The 15,590-nt window shown below is 46.0% G+C and overlaps 1 protein-coding gene across 1 annotated transcript in view; it reads right to left on the bottom strand.

Moving 5' to 3' along the window:
• The window catches only part of mRpL32 (mitochondrial ribosomal protein L32), a 144,347-nt gene extending 137,389 nt beyond the window's left edge, over positions 1–6,958 (bottom strand). The window contains exon 1 of the mRNA XM_050177300.3: positions 6,727–6,958. Coding sequence (XP_050033257.2) covers positions 6,727–6,820 — 94 coding nt within the window. The 5' untranslated portion in view covers positions 6,821–6,958. The remainder of the gene's footprint in view (positions 1–6,726) is intronic.
• Positions 6,959–15,590: the final 8,632 nt, after the last annotated feature.

The following is a 15,590-nucleotide window of genomic DNA, read 5'->3' on the forward strand; positions in this document are numbered from 1 at the left end:
ACAGGGCAAGCGCTAATCTTTATTGTTAACGTTTTACCCACTTACATACACCACAGAACAGTACTGTGCAAGTGCAGTGCCCATCAAGCCACAAATGCGTGGCACCACAGAGCGTACAGACTACAGCAGCCCTTCTACAAACTTGATTTCCTAGTTACACCCTACAATTGAAATATCGCTAATACAAGCACTCTCTTTCTAATATGATATGATTCTATGATTTCCCTGGCCAAAGCATTCCCACTCCCGCCTAAAATCCGAATACCAGAAATAACTGGCTCACAGGCACAGGACCTACAACATATAGGAAAATGAAATGAAGCTTCATTAGCTATAGTTCACTCGTGTTCCCATGCCCGATCATTGACACATTGCCGGTTTGTCGGAGATAAACCTTTCCGCATAAGCGGATTCTTGTACACAATGCCAGCGGCACATGGGCCTGGCATGCTTCTTTCCTCGCAGGTCCTGAAATGTGTGGGCATAATAACCCATCAAGTTTGCATGGTGCAAAAAAACCAATAGGCCCTTTGTACCTTTAAATCACAATCTTCCAGTTATGCGACACCCTGTGAAGGTAGTGCACCACTTCAGGCCTTTCACCTAGTTCGAAGAATCGGAAGAGGCTCTGCTCTTCCCTGCCCTTCAGTGGGCCTCTTCGATTTTCCACTTCTGGCTACCCGCGAGCTGCCACAGCCTGGCAGAGCGCCTTCCGTTTTTTGCTCCGCCCACTGTGCCACGCACTTCCGCTGGGCATTCGTTTTAGTCGGGCTGGACGATTCTGGCTACCTGCAGGCTGCCAAAACCAGCCAGGACTATTTTGGTCTGGCTGCTCTCTGGAAGTTCTCTGGCTAGCAGATGACTAAAAGAAGCGATGAGCTCTCACTACCATCTTTGTGGGGACTTGACAGATTGCAACAAAGGTACTTGAGGATTTTACCTAGCTCAGCTGACTGGCTAGTCTTCTTCGAATTTCCTTACTTCTAGCATTATGTTCTTAAGTTCTAACGCACCGTTCCGCATTGCAAGTATGTGTGTCCCATGAAGGCTTCTTCCCGGCAGTGAACAGCGTGCTGTGCTTGCATGCGTGGATGTTATCTGCATCGTGTTCCGCGCGAGTTGTAAACATTCATTCACACAGACTGCGGCACATTTTCGGTTCATCTTTCTCTGGCGGTGTTCCTTTTCACATATCTCATGCACATATGTGGTGATATCTCCTATTTCTGCAGTTGGTCAAGGCATTGCAGGTAGACCGTGTTCACTCCGTCTCTCCGTCGTATGCTTGGGTGGCAGCTCGAAACCGGTATGTGTTCGAACTGCAGGTCACTGATGTTAAGAATGCACTGGTTGAGTAAAAGACACAGGTAAATTAGGTTATTGCTCTCATGATCTTACGACTACTGACTGCGATGCTGAGAATTTTGACGACTGTCTCGCTATTGTTACTTCTACATTCCCTGATGCGGCAGACTTTCAGCGAGAACGGAATGATATTACCCTCGATCCGCTTTTTCTCATGATCACGATCAATATTGCTTTTTGTGTGAAACTTTTCATCAGTCACAGGTGATGTGCATTTTTATGCGGCAGCCGCATCTCTAGCTCCTTAGGGTCGTAAGAGAAGCACCATCAGCCGAAACAAACTTTCCAAAATTGACCTTTCCAAAACCCAAGCAGGTCGGCACTAAATTTTTTGCGTGTCTATGTACCCGATATCCTGCTTTTTCATGTTGTCAAGTGATGACACAACAACAGCTTATCACTGTCGCCTGTAGGCAGCACGATCGCTGTAAGCAGGGGTCCTCGAGCGATCGCTTTCAGGGATACAACTTAAGCACAATTTTGAGTCTTGGCACGTCAGAGGCAGTCTGTTGCGCTTTGCAAAGTGAGCTTGGCCCAGTGCGCGTCCCGTGCTGAGTAGCGTGAAATATCACAAAAGAGACTGTATCCCTGAATTTAACTATATATTTTCAAGCTGGCAACAGATAAATGGGCAGACTACACCGAGTGCTGTCATACAGGTAGCATTTTTACATTTATCCCGCAGCCAACTGCCTCTGCATTCGATTCTGCAAACTTCGGATAGCAATTGGGTTGTCTTGGGATCCCAGCCCACGTGACTTCCTATCAGGACTGGAACTAGCTGGCTGCCATCTGGCTGCCAGAACTCTGAAAATTGAAGAGGCCCAGTTTCTGAAGGAAGGCCTCGGACACAGCTGTCAAAATCAAGTTAGGGAAACCAGCCGCCTGTAGGCACTCAATCTGGCAATTAAAGCTTCACTAGCACCGACTCTAGACATTCAGTTGCGATTCCTCGTTTTACCATCTGACTGTGTGCTGAATCAAATGGTAAGAGCTCTTTACGAGCTCACGGAGAGTATTTCCAACAAAGATATAGCCCACAAAAATACATGTTAATATCTAAAAACAGCAAGATGTCATTATTAGGAAGTTCAGGAGTAAAAACTAAGCCTTTTCCATGTAGTCAAAGGAGGTTCACAACGTTTCCAACAGCACAGGTACTCATATGGAAGGTATTAGTATAGAAAATCACAAGAAAGTAATCTACATATCTAAAGACTTGGAGTATCTTCTGGTTGTCTAAAAGGCTATTCAAGACGCAGTCAATAGACACTAATAAAATATCACAAAGCTGGGGAAACACAGATACCAATAAAAATTCCCTTTCACTGGATATGAACCTGGTCAAAAGAAACAAGTTGAGCATAGGTAACATCCTAGCAAAACTAAAAAATTCTCGACAGAAATCGCTGCAGAGTTCTGGGATGCCATATCACCATTTCCTTCTATACAAGAGCGCACAGCAGGCAAAAAGACAGCAAGTGGTACTGAGTGAAACAGGTCCTCAATATTTATGGAAAACACAAACTTACAGGAATTATGCAATCCCAACAAAGTTGTCACTTCTTTCGAATTGCTAACGACATAAGGGTCACCAATACCCAGAGCGTTTAGATGTTTTAAAAATTCGCTGAGCTGCTGCTGCCCAGGTACCCTTCTCACTTACAATACTGTTAAAAGGTATGTAAAATTTATGCATTTCAATGCTAAAATATAGACATAGTGATGAAGGTTTACAATCGATAATAAACTTAGCCAACCTAGATAGTTCCATATCATGACACAATGAAATCGCATTTGTCTTTAGCTTGGTCATGCTCGCTTTTGCAGGCGCAAAGTTCTTGGTTAAAGCCTCGGCAGCTTTTTTTACCAAACATAGCTGTTGGCATCACCCTAAAGCCACCATCTTTATCCGCTCGTAAAAGACATAATTTTCCTTGCACAATTCCACAACAGTGCTCATTTTATCCTTAGTTCATAAAGGGGGACATCTGTCTTCAGTATGCCATCAACACCAACCAACAGGCACCTTCCCTTATCGTCATTTTATGCTTTTTTGGCCACCCAAGCTCATGTGCCCAAGAAGCTTGTGTGCATGTACACTCAGTTGAACGTTAAGCCCCGGTCCTTCTTTGAGGGTCTTGGAAATCATCATCAGCCGAGTTACGCCCACTGCAGGGCAAATGCTCTCCCATACTTCTCCAACTACCCCGGTCAGGTACTAATTGTGGCCATGTCGTCCATGCAAACTTCTTAATCTCATCCACCCACCTAACTTTCTGCCGCCCCCTGCTACGCTTCCCTTCCCTTGGAATCTAATCCGTAACCCTTAATGACCATCGGTTATCTTCCCTCCTCCTTAGATGTCCTGCCTGTGCCCATTTATTTTTCTGGATTTCAACTAAGATGTCATTAACTCGTGTTTGTTCCCTCACCCAATCTGCTCTTTTCTTATCCCTTAATGTTACACATATCTCGTTGCGTCGTCCTCAATTTAAGTAGAACCCTTTTCGTAAGCCTCCAGGTTTCTGCCCCGTACGTGAGTACTGGTAAGACACAGCTATTATACACTTTTCTCTTGAGGGATAATGGCAACCTGCTGTTCATGATCTGAGAATGCCTGCCAAACGTACCCCAGCCCATTCTTATTCTTCTGATTATTTCAGTCTCATGATCCGGATCCGTAGTCACTACCTGCCCTAAGTACTTCCCTTAGTACATCCAGTGCCTGGCTACCTATTGTAAACTGCTGTTCTCTTCCGAGACTGTTAGACATTACTTTAGTTTTCTGCAGATTCATTTTTAGACCCACCCTTCTGCTTTGCCTCTCCAGGTCAGCGAGCATGCATTGCAATTGGTCCCCTGAGTTACTAAGCAAGGCAATATCATCAGCGAATCGCAAGTTGCTAAGGTATTCTCCCTTAACTCTTATCCCCAATTCTTCCCAAGCCAGGTCTCTGAATACCTCCTGTAAACACGCTGTGAATAGCATTGGAGAGATCGTATCTCCCTACTTGACGCCTTGCTTTATTGGGATTTTGTTGCTTTCTTTATGGAGGACTATGGTGGCTGTGAAGCACCTATAGGTATCTTCCAGCATTTTTACATACGGCTCGTCTACACACCGATTCTGTAATGCCTCCATGACTGCTGAGGTTTCGACTGAATCAGATGCTTTCTCGTAATCAATGAAAGCTATATATAAGGGTTGGTTATATCCCGCACATTTCTCTATCACCTGATTGATAGTGTGAATATGGTCTGTTGTTGAGTAGCCTTTACGGAATCCTGCCTGGTCCTTTGGTTGACAGAAGTCTAAGGTGTTCCTGATTCTATTTGCGATTACTTTAGTCAATACTTTGTAGGCAACGGACAGTAAGCTGATTGGTCTATAATTTTTCAAGTCTTTGGCGTCCCCTTTCTTATGGATTAGGATTATGTTAGCGTTCTTCCAAGATGAGGGAAATGTGCTGTGGAAATTGCACATCTTAAATCACGATAAAGTAATCAGGCTTCGGTTTCGTCCTTCCAGGTCCTTTAGGCAGACGAACAAGGCACTGCCACTCCATTACAAAAGGTACAAAGTGCCGATTGTTTTTTCTGCGCCATGCAAACTTGCTGGGCTGTGCCCAAGCATTTCGGGACCTTCGAGGAAACCCATCTCTGGAAAGAAGCAAGCCAGGACTTCAGTCACATGCGCTGTTGGCATTGTGTACGAGATTTCACTTACTTTCAGAAAGGTTTATATCAGACAAGCTGAACGATGCATCAATGATCGGGCACAGGCACACAAGCGATCTGTAGCTAATGAAGCTTCATTCCATTTGCCCATGCATTGTAGGCCCTGTACCTGTGAGCAAATTCTTTCTGGTATTTGGATTCTAGGTAGCAGTAGGAATGCTTTGGCCAGGGAAATCATGGAAGGGTTTCATATTTAAAAAAAGTGCCTGTATTAATTATATTTTCGTTGTATTGTGTAGCAAAGAAAAGGGGTTTTTAGAAAGGCTGCTGTAATCTGTGCCCTCTGATATGATGCATCTGTGGCTTGATGGGCACTGTGCTCCCACAATCGTGTTCTGCTGTGTACATAAGTAAGCAAAATGTTCCCAATAAAGATTTGTTGCTAGTAGAGCTTGTCCCGCGTGTCGGTGTCTTGTCCCTCTTGGAACTGTGCTTATCAGTATTCATTTGATAGTATGAACCAACAAGCGCATGAATTTTGTTAAAATATCACCATGTCAGCATCAAAGCTAGTTATGCTTCATTTTTCTTTCCAAATATCACAGCTAAGAAAGCAAATTATTATTCGCTATCAAACACATTTTTATTGCATTGCTTTTGCCACATAGAGCAATATTCTATCACCACAAGATGCTTTGTTGCTTCATACAATACTTTTGTGCTGCAGTGCGTCCAAGTAGGTGGCACAAACTAGCTTGTAATTTCTTTGTGTTTGGATCTAACTTGTCTTTGACGATGTGCTGCTTTATTATTTCCTTCAGTATTTCTTAGACTTTCGCTTTGCAGAGTTCTTGGATACAAAATTTTAAGGGTCAAGTTGCCTGGTGAAGTTTTTGCTAGAGTTGCCGGGAAGCGGCCACTATCGCTTGGTCTGTAAGCACTCGGTCAAACTTATGCCCCATTTTCCGCCGAAATTTTGTGCTGCCACTGCACGGAAGAGGACGCGCTCCGTTTCGCAAGTCGTCTGTTCTCTGACCACTGGGAGTAGCATCAAGGCAGAAAACGCCCGGAGAAAAGTGTGGCTACGAGAGAACGATGGAAAGGTTCTGACTGATGTATGTCGCGGGCCGCTTCTTTCGCCGCGACGATAGAGTGGATTTTTTAGAAGCACTGCTCCAGGAGGGCAAATGTAACCGGCAAACGGAGGCCTCAGGATAGCACCTGAGATTATAACGGAGGCGGGGCAGGCTCTCCGGGGCACCCAAGGGGTAGCGGAAGAGGGGGGAGCAAATGACAGTTTTAGGACTTGAACGTTGCATTTCATTTTAGAAATAAACGTGCGGCACAACCGTGCTTTCGTAGCACCGACTCTACACTATAAAGCAAGTGCAGCCAAATCGAAGGGACGGCCGTCTGACGCGCGACCAAGGCGGGCTAGCACAGAGAGCCTGTTCGCCGCCCGCGAATGATGCGTCGCTAGCACGTGCACACAGTGCGGAACATTTTAGACTGTGTGGTACAGGGCGAAGCGGGACAGGAGATACAGGAAAAAACGAGGACAAGCGCTTTCCTTGTTTTTTTGCTGTGTCCCCTGTCCGGCTTCGCGCTGTACCACAGAGTCTAATTAATGGAAAACCAACTAGCCCAAAACCATCACCCATATAAGTGCCTAACACTTACGGTTGGGTTGGCTCACACGAACAAAGCCGTTGGCATTTTTGAGAAGAGCGTCAGAAAACTTGAGAATCTTCTCCACAACAGAGAAAAATGCCATAATGAAGCGCCGTTAGAGAGCACGGTTGACACCAGCGGACGCAACACCACAGAATAAATGTAACAGCCCCAATGAAGAGACGGTCATTTGAGAGAGGCCGGCGCTGGTTGCACGCACGCACTTGGTAGCAGACGACCCCAAGTGGAGTCCACTGCTGCACGCATCATGACGTCACACAAATAAAAGGCTAATATAAAATATATAAAATGCTAACATTATCGTTTTAATATTAAATGTACTACGCCTAAATAGATAAAGCATTTATTTGATGCTGTGTTTTAAAATCGAAAATGACTGCCGGCGCTTACACGCCATCTACACGCGTGCAACCACATGACTATGGTGGCTAGAAGGTGGAGACGCGAGCGCCGGCATATTCGCCGAGAAAGCGCGATCCTCTCGTTCATGCGCTGCGGCAAAGGCCTCGGTGGCGCTGCGGTCAGCTTGGCGATGCAGTCACGCGGTTGCGCGCGTGTGCAGCTTCCTGCAGGCCCCGCACTAGTAGGGTCCCTAGAAATACTTGCTAGTCTGGCGTCCGCCGGCTGCGGCGGGGGGCTGCTGCTGATTGATCGCCACGGTGGCGCTGCGAGCAATCGGCGCGCCATGCCAGCCGCGGCGTCTGCTCTAGACGCGCGCGTCTCGCCCCCGCGAAACAAATTCACTGCGCGTGTTGATTTGCCTTGCGCATGCGATTGCACTGTTTTTTTTTTCTTTGATTTTAGCTTAGTCGTGGTTTTTCAATGTGAACTTCATTTATTGGCGTAGCGGCGCAAACGATTTTTTTTATTGCGAAAAATTTTGGACGCGTACCCCAGAGTCGAAGGTGAAACTAACCCACTTATTTTTTACATCATATTCTCCTTTCTCAATACTGCTGCCCATCCACGTATTATAATACCGCCTTCTGAGGAATTTAAATAAAAATTCCTTGCATCAAAAAACATTACCCAGGATTCTAAACCCCACGACCGTGTGTGCGCGCAACAGTGCGCTATTGACAGCGCCGTTTTCATTCATGCTATTGATCCGATCTCAACTTCTACGGACTATAAACGAAGTTAGAAGGCAGACTGAGCACTGGAAACTTCTAGATGCACGCACAATTAAAACATATAAGATGAGAACCTGAGCCCTGTAAATCACGTGCTTTAGGCAAACTGCAGGAACGCATTCCTTAGTGCTTAGGCAACCGTGTTACAGAAGTAATGAACACAAGCATGTATTCTAAGTAGTTCCTTCGAATCACGTGCTTGGTAAAAGAGGCTTATTAGCCCATGCTATGTAGGTAACACGTATTGTCAGGGAAAAGATACCAAAGGATCACTAATGTAATGCACAAAATAAAAATCGTTGTTGAACCCATTTATTTTCATCACTTTGCACTCAGGCTGCCCACATTTTTTGTTTTCACCACCTACTGGCATCTTCTCATCTTTAACAGCTTCAGCTGCTCTTTCTTAGCTGCCCTCTCAACATTGATAGACTTCGTGTAGAAGCGCAGGCGAAGCAGAATATAAAATTTCATTATCCATTAACAATTTCACGTCCATGTTTCACGCAGGCCAGAGACGGAACATTTACATGTGTTAAAATATCAGCGAAGTCAACAATGCTTTTTTCGTGCAAGTTATTCAGACTAAAATAAGTAGTGAAGCTGTCTTCAAGGACGGTGACAATATTCTTCAAGGGGCCAGACGGATAGAGTAAGCCACCATTATCAAAGTTTGCAGTGAAAGCTGCAGCCTGATCATTTTCTGTAGCCACTGCTTTTTCACTCGTCAGGGCTGACGCACTGAAGAAAAGCCATTGCATAGAGTGTGCTTTTCTAGCTATGTAGCCTGAGATATAATAAATTAACATCTCGTGGCTTTTTTCCTGTCACACAGGCACTGTGGTCAGACGTAATACTTGTACGTGTAGCACACAAGACCAATGCAGTTTCTGCCTCATTAAGCGCTCCTTTATCAATAAGGCTGTCGAGAATAGCCAGCATATTCTCGCTGCTTGGGTGTTCCTTAGGCACCGAAACTAAGGGCGTGACAACTTCTGGTAAACAGTTTCCCGATGGTGGTGGTTTCGCAAGATTGTAAAATGCGAGCGCATTAACAGTTACCAAAAACTGAGCAGCATTCGGATGGTCATTACTTCCTGATGATTGCCGAGCGATGCTGAATACGCTTTCAAGCCTGTCTTGGCTCAAGTTTGCAGTCATCATGTACTTAAAGCCAAGTGTGCCGAGAAATGCAACTAAACTGAGTGCGCTCTTGCATCCCGGCACGAAACACGTGCTGTCGCGCTTGTCACGTTGCCTAGACATGACGCGATCGCACATCTATGAGCGCACGCACACCAACAAACACGCAAGTTAGCGTTCACGTATTTTGAAAAAAACAACAGTATTGTGGGCTTGCGACCAAAAAGCAGCGCGCTACACTTCCGCAGCCACGGCAGGCACCGCACGACCGTCCCTTTAGGCACAACGCTCCGATTGTGTGCAGCGCCCCCCTGCGCATTCATCCGAGGCGTAGCCAACCGGTTCCGTGGGGAGCTCCGCGCGAACGGCAGACTCACCGTTTATAGATCTTTTCAGTTCCGTATCTCCTCGCCGCCACCGCAGCGAGTATGCGGCCCGCCTCTGCACCCGCCACCGCGGCGCTGATGTCGAAGTTTGCGCCAAGGAAGCGCGTCGTCCGCTGCAGGCGCCTAGCGTTCCGTTGTGCTTTCGCACGGCGCTTAACGGAAGGCATTGCTCACGCTTCACGGCGTCATTATCTGCGCTTTACAAGTTTTAGGAGTTAGCCCACGTATGCGTACAAACGATCGGCGATTTAGAAAACAGTGGGCTTTGGCGATTATGTTTTGTTTTCGGCAGAATAGTCGCTTTCGCGCACGTGCATTTCGCGCTTTCGGTTTTTAATGCGTTTAAACTCTCTAAACCTGCTGTAGAAAACTACGCTGTCGCATATATGGCGTATGAATCAACGTTTATTGATCAAAACATCTATAAAATGGTATAAATCGTGTGAATCTCACGGATCGTCTGTGCATTACGGCGCTGGCGTTTCGTACCCTCCGCATCTGTATGGCTAAATGAAAAGTTTACTTCGCACTTGCGCTTGAAAGGTGACGCTATCTCTCCTTATCAATCACACTGATCACGAGTAATTTTTATTCGTTTTCCGAACGCGAAATCGCGCATCTCAGGATTTACAGAAATTGAAACAGCAAAGCTTGAACATTTCCCCCGATCTTATTAAGGACGCGATACACCCTCCAGGGTCGTCTAGAGAGGTTCCATAAGGAGACTCCTTAGTTTTCAAGGAACATGTGGAGGGCTACTTGATAAATGGATATCATGCTGCCATTGCTCTGCTACCTCTGGTAAATAGTTATAAAATAAATATATTACAGAGACGTTTTTAGTGGACTTGTATTAGTTTATTAAAATTCTTCACACACTTTCAGCTGCCTTCTTTGTCGCTTCATTCACCCTTCACACGAGCTTTGCTTTTTTACGCTCCCTCCGAGCTCTATTGGCGCTGTCGTTCTCCTGGCTCTTCTTTCGGGAAAAAAAGTGCATACGTGTCACCAAATAAAAGTGTACAATCTGTGCTGTAAAATCACAGCTATGATCTGAGCAACCAATACAGTTCGTCCCTGTCTTGGCAAGGGCATCTAAAACCCTCCAGAAAAGGTCTCCAAAGGATTCTTTTTTTGATGCTTGCACAACAGTTTCTTCCATGCCTTTCACGCAGCTAAACAGTTTCCTTGAAGGACAAACAAGGCTACCAGTCACAAACTCGCGTTCAATCACAAGCATTGCTTCAGGAGGTAGAGAGTCTTGTGATGCCATTGTGTCCCTTTTGCACTCCATGCAGGAGGTCACTTTCATCATTTTATGTGCCACATATCCAGCTAAATAGTACAATGCCGCCTTTTCTGGACTAGAAACACTATACACATGATCGTCAAATGGGGCTGACAGTACCCTCGAAGGCAGTGATGTGAGCCGCCGGAAGACTTCATCTTTAACCTTTCTTTTTTGTACAAGTGCTTCACGGCGCTTCTCTCCAAGGCTCTCAAATGTGCTGAGCAGAACCCGTTCATCCCCGGCTTCACAGTTCCCTTTCGTGGCAAGCTTAACAGGCGTGTAAAGGGACAGAAGCCTGAAGAGCTGGCCGAATTTGGTCACGGTTGGATGGTCCTCATCTCCTCCGAAGGACCTGACAAGTCCGAAGAATCGCTGCAAGGCAAGAAATTGGAGATTAACAACTGTAATTATGAGGAGTTGAAATTGAAACGGGATGGAAGGGGTACGGTTACCTCCAGTGGATCCTGGTTCAGGCTTGCTGTCAGAATGTAGCCAACACCTTGGTTGAAGAGAAACTCAACAAGTGACAGCACAGACATTAGCGTTACACGCAGGGACTCTATAGTCTGCCTAGATGCAAACAGCTTGACATTAGGAATACACTCTGTCTCGTTCATCATTGTCAAGAAGTCCTCCAAAAACTGAAAACGAATAGAAACAGCAAACAGTTTATGAGAAAACGGGTGAATCGATTGAGTTTCATATTAATTAGTGCAAAGCTTTTGAATAATAAAGTCTCCATTCATTCACCAAAATAAAAAGGCAACATATAACAATTCTTGTACCTTAATTTTTGGAGATCCCTTTCGTATCCCAGCTGCAGGAACCTTGGAGTTCAGAATGTCGAAGAGATCATTTAGGAGCATCGTGAAATGTTCCGTTCCAGAACTGTCGGCGAAGCCGGGTACTTTCATTTGTCTGTAGACCTTCAGGCCAATCGACACACTTCGGCTGAAGAGCTGCAATCAAAAAAATGAGTAAAAGAAATTTCTCAAGTTGCAAGAAACATAGCGGCAAATAAGTTTTGAGAAGGCCTGGATGCAGACAAGCCCAGTTGCCATGTAATGTATAAGCGTGCAGTTTAATGGTATCAACCACTTACAGCATTTATAATCATAATGACTAAATGGCTAGAACACACTACCTGAGTTGCTAGACGAACGTTCATGGTCTGCAGCTTCTGTGGCTTGACGTGATGCTCAGTCAACTTAGGTACCACTTTTATAGCGACTTTCTTTTCAGCCTCAAAAAGGCGTTCATAGTGCTGGAAATTTGCTTGGTATTCACCTATCTGCAATAAATTATTGTACACCGTTCCGTTATACACAGTAATTAAAAACAGGTCAAACGAGCGTCGGCAAGGACACCAATCAAGAGGCAGGCATATCCGAGGAATAATTGAACTTGCCTGGCCATACTTGTGATTCATCATATGATTCCGGATACATTTCACAATATGTGGCATGTCACATATGAAGTGGAGGAATGTGCCATCTGGAAGGCAGGGATGTTCAATCTTGCACTGTGGGTGCTCCACCTTACCGCTGATTCCAAGATGCGTCCACATCGATTTGTTATTGCCGGCACCATCGCTGATCACTGCCAGCACACGAGCACCGTGTTCATGCAATTGTAGCACTGAGCTGATCACTATTTTTGCCAAGACCCATCCTGGTGCTGCACCTTTAGCTGCAAAAGTTGCTATCGGCTGTACCCATGAAGCAAACATTGGGTTGAACATTACAACCAGTGCATGGTCTGCAAGTTGGTCCGTGCCAACTTGAGTAACATCCCCGTAGTCTACAAAGCCGTCAAATTTGTAGGACGACCTGTTAAACTCGGTTCCTTCCCTGAGTTTCACTTCATCAATGATTAGACACCAATATGTGTAATGTTCTGGCTTGCCTGCCATATGCAGTTTAATGCTACCAAGGGCAAATTTGTTTAGGCCATAGCCACACGGAAGACCCTTCAATAGCTGCACAAGACGGCTGGCACTCGGCAGGGGCAAAATCTTCAAGTCAGATAGAGTTCTGTAGCACTTTGGGCTTGTCAGCCTCAGGAGCAGACAGATCATAAGCCAATCTGTAGTGTATCGGTGCCCACGTGGCGACTTGGCTGCTTGTTGCATGACAGCCGCCTGTATGGCCATCTTTTGTGCATCTGGCAGGTCTTGAGTCACTTCACTGAGAGTTGTTGAAAGCGCTTTCTTCAGCTTTTCACTGAGTTGGCTAATTTCTTTCTTCTTTCTCTCCCGAGCTGCAGCGGCACGAATGAGCCTCTTCCTCAAAACACGGGCTGCAAGGCACACATTTTTCTTGGGTTTCAGTCCACTTTTTCTTTTGGCGTCCTTCATCATCTTCACACACTTTACACAGACCCCTTGTTCTGCCTCAGTCAGAACTTTGCACAGCTTGTGGTACACAGTCCCCCCACTGCTAGACGTGCAACCATGGCAGGCTTGCATAGTTTGTACAACCTGCACAATTGCCTCTACGTCTCCTAGCGAAGTGATTGTCATATCCATGGGCAACGTTGGCACCAATTTTCCGCCGGCAGATACTACGTAGCTCATGTTTTTGCGGACTACGACACTCTTCAATATTTTGTACACCTCTCCCTCCATTCCTGCCTCGTAAAAAACAATCTGTGAACGGTGTCCATTTTCGTCGTCAAGAGCTGCTAATCTCCACTGTTGAGGCAACCGCAAAGACGCGCTCTTCTCCATCAACTCATTAACAGTCAAACAGCTGATTTGCACGGGCTCCGGTTGCTCTTGTACGGTGTCCTCTGCAGCTTCCCTGTGAGTTGCCCCTGCGTTTCTTGCGACACTTGCTCTCTTTTTCGGAGATTTTCTTCGCTTACGACTTGAGGACAAGTATTGCGGGAGATTCGGAAATATGGTAGGAACTGCATCACTCCTGAGGGACCATACTCCGCGCTCGATTTCAATCACTTTTCCGTTGATTATATGTTTATAGGACTTCACAATGTTCCCTTCTTGGAAGTGGGCGTCGCACACTTTGCATGTTTTCCCCAACACTTTGTCTGCGCGGGGAATCGCTCTCTGCCACTTTGCAAGGAGAAGCGGATCGGTCGGCGGAGAGAAGAAGTGCCTTTTCTCTGTGTTGCGCCGGTACCCGCTGGTGCATCCCGGCACGAAACACGTTGGCATTTGGTTGCCGAGTCCTAATAAATTGCAACGAAGATAATTCACACGTACCACCTACCTTCTGACAGCGAAAATTAAAAAAACAATCCGGCGTTCAAGAGTGGCAGCCCACGCTGCTTGCAAACTTGCAGGTCCAAAGGGCGACGTGAGCGCGCACACCGACCACAATACACCGAAAGCTGCTGAAGCGCAAATTGCGCACTACTCACGATAATGCACACCCACTTGCGGGGAAAAAATCAGGACCACTCGACAAGAAAACGCGACGCAAATGTTCTCGGCTACTACAACATCGGCAGCATGGTCGGCAGGGTTGCTGCACGGCAGCGTGGCTAGCCTAGCGCAAACTTAGACTGCAGCGCCATCTCAGTGCCTAGGCGCAAAACGCGCCCGCTTTGGGAGGAGCAGTTTCGAAACTAAAAAAGCTTTATAAACGGTGGGCAGACTAGCAAGTATTTCTAGGGACCCTAGCACTAGGGTATGGTGGCTAGAAAACTAGGGTGGCTAGAAGGGCTAGCTACCCTACCCGCACACTCTCAAGTTCAACAAATGGCCACAGAGGGCGAAAAAAATCGACCACCCGCTTCATGCTTTATATGATAAGCATGGAAAGAAGGTTACAACGAAGCCATCTAGGGTATAATCTGTCGTACAGATTAGGCGAAAAGGTTGTTGAGCAACGACTACCGGGTTTAATGTATGCGGACGATATTGTGCTGTTCGCAGATAGCCAGAAAGATTTGCAAACTCTGGTTAATTACTGTGGGGACGAAGGAGACAGTTTAGGTTTCAGTTTTAGTGCAGCTAAGTCCGGTGGGATGTTTTTTCAACGATACAACTGATCAGGAGCTTACAATACAAGGCCACGAAATACCCCGAGTGGCCGAATACAAGTATCTCGGGGTATGGATAAACAAAGGGCAGATGTACACGGAAAAGCACGAACAGTCTCTAATAGCAAAAGGGCGAAGAGATGCCGCGGGATAATGAAACATAAGGCATTGTGGGGTTACAACAGGTATGAGGTACTGAGAGGCATTTGGAAGGGAGTAATGGTGCCGGGGCTTACTTTCGGGAATGCGGTCCTGTGTTTAAGGGCAGAGGTTCAGTCGAGACTAGAGGTAAATCAGAGAGCTGTGGGAAGGTTAGCACTAGGTGCCCACGGGAAAACCACAAACGAAGCAGTACAGGGAGATATGGGCTGGGCGTCATTCGAAGCACGGGAAGCTCAGAGTAAAATCCTATACGAAAAACGTCTGAGGAAATTGGATGATAACAGGTGGGCAGCTAAGGTGTTTAAATACCTATACAGAAAGAGCGTTGACTCACAATGGCGGAAAAGAACTAGAAAGCTAACCAGTAAGTATGCCAGACACGAGGACGAAAAAGGACAGAGCATTAAACGACAGGTTAAAAATGCGGAAGGTAAAAATTGGATAAATTCAATGGGAAAGAAGCATAGTGTAGAACTATATCGATACTGGAAACAGCAGATCAGGAAGGAAACGTTTTATGATAACTCAAGAGGCAGTGCCCTACTCTTTGAAGCTAGATCAGGATGTCTTAGACCGCGGAGCTATAAAAAGAAATTTAGCGAAGAAGACACATGTACTGTGTGTGGTAAATATGTAGAAACAATGGAACACCTCATACTAAAATGTGATGGTATCAACCCCGATGTCGATGCGGCCACAGTCACCCTTCCTGAGGCCCTAGGGTTCAGAGAT

This window comes from Dermacentor andersoni, chromosome 5 (assembly GCF_023375885.2).
Source record: "Dermacentor andersoni chromosome 5, qqDerAnde1_hic_scaffold, whole genome shotgun sequence".
NCBI lineage: Eukaryota > Metazoa > Arthropoda > Arachnida > Ixodida > Ixodidae > Dermacentor > Dermacentor andersoni.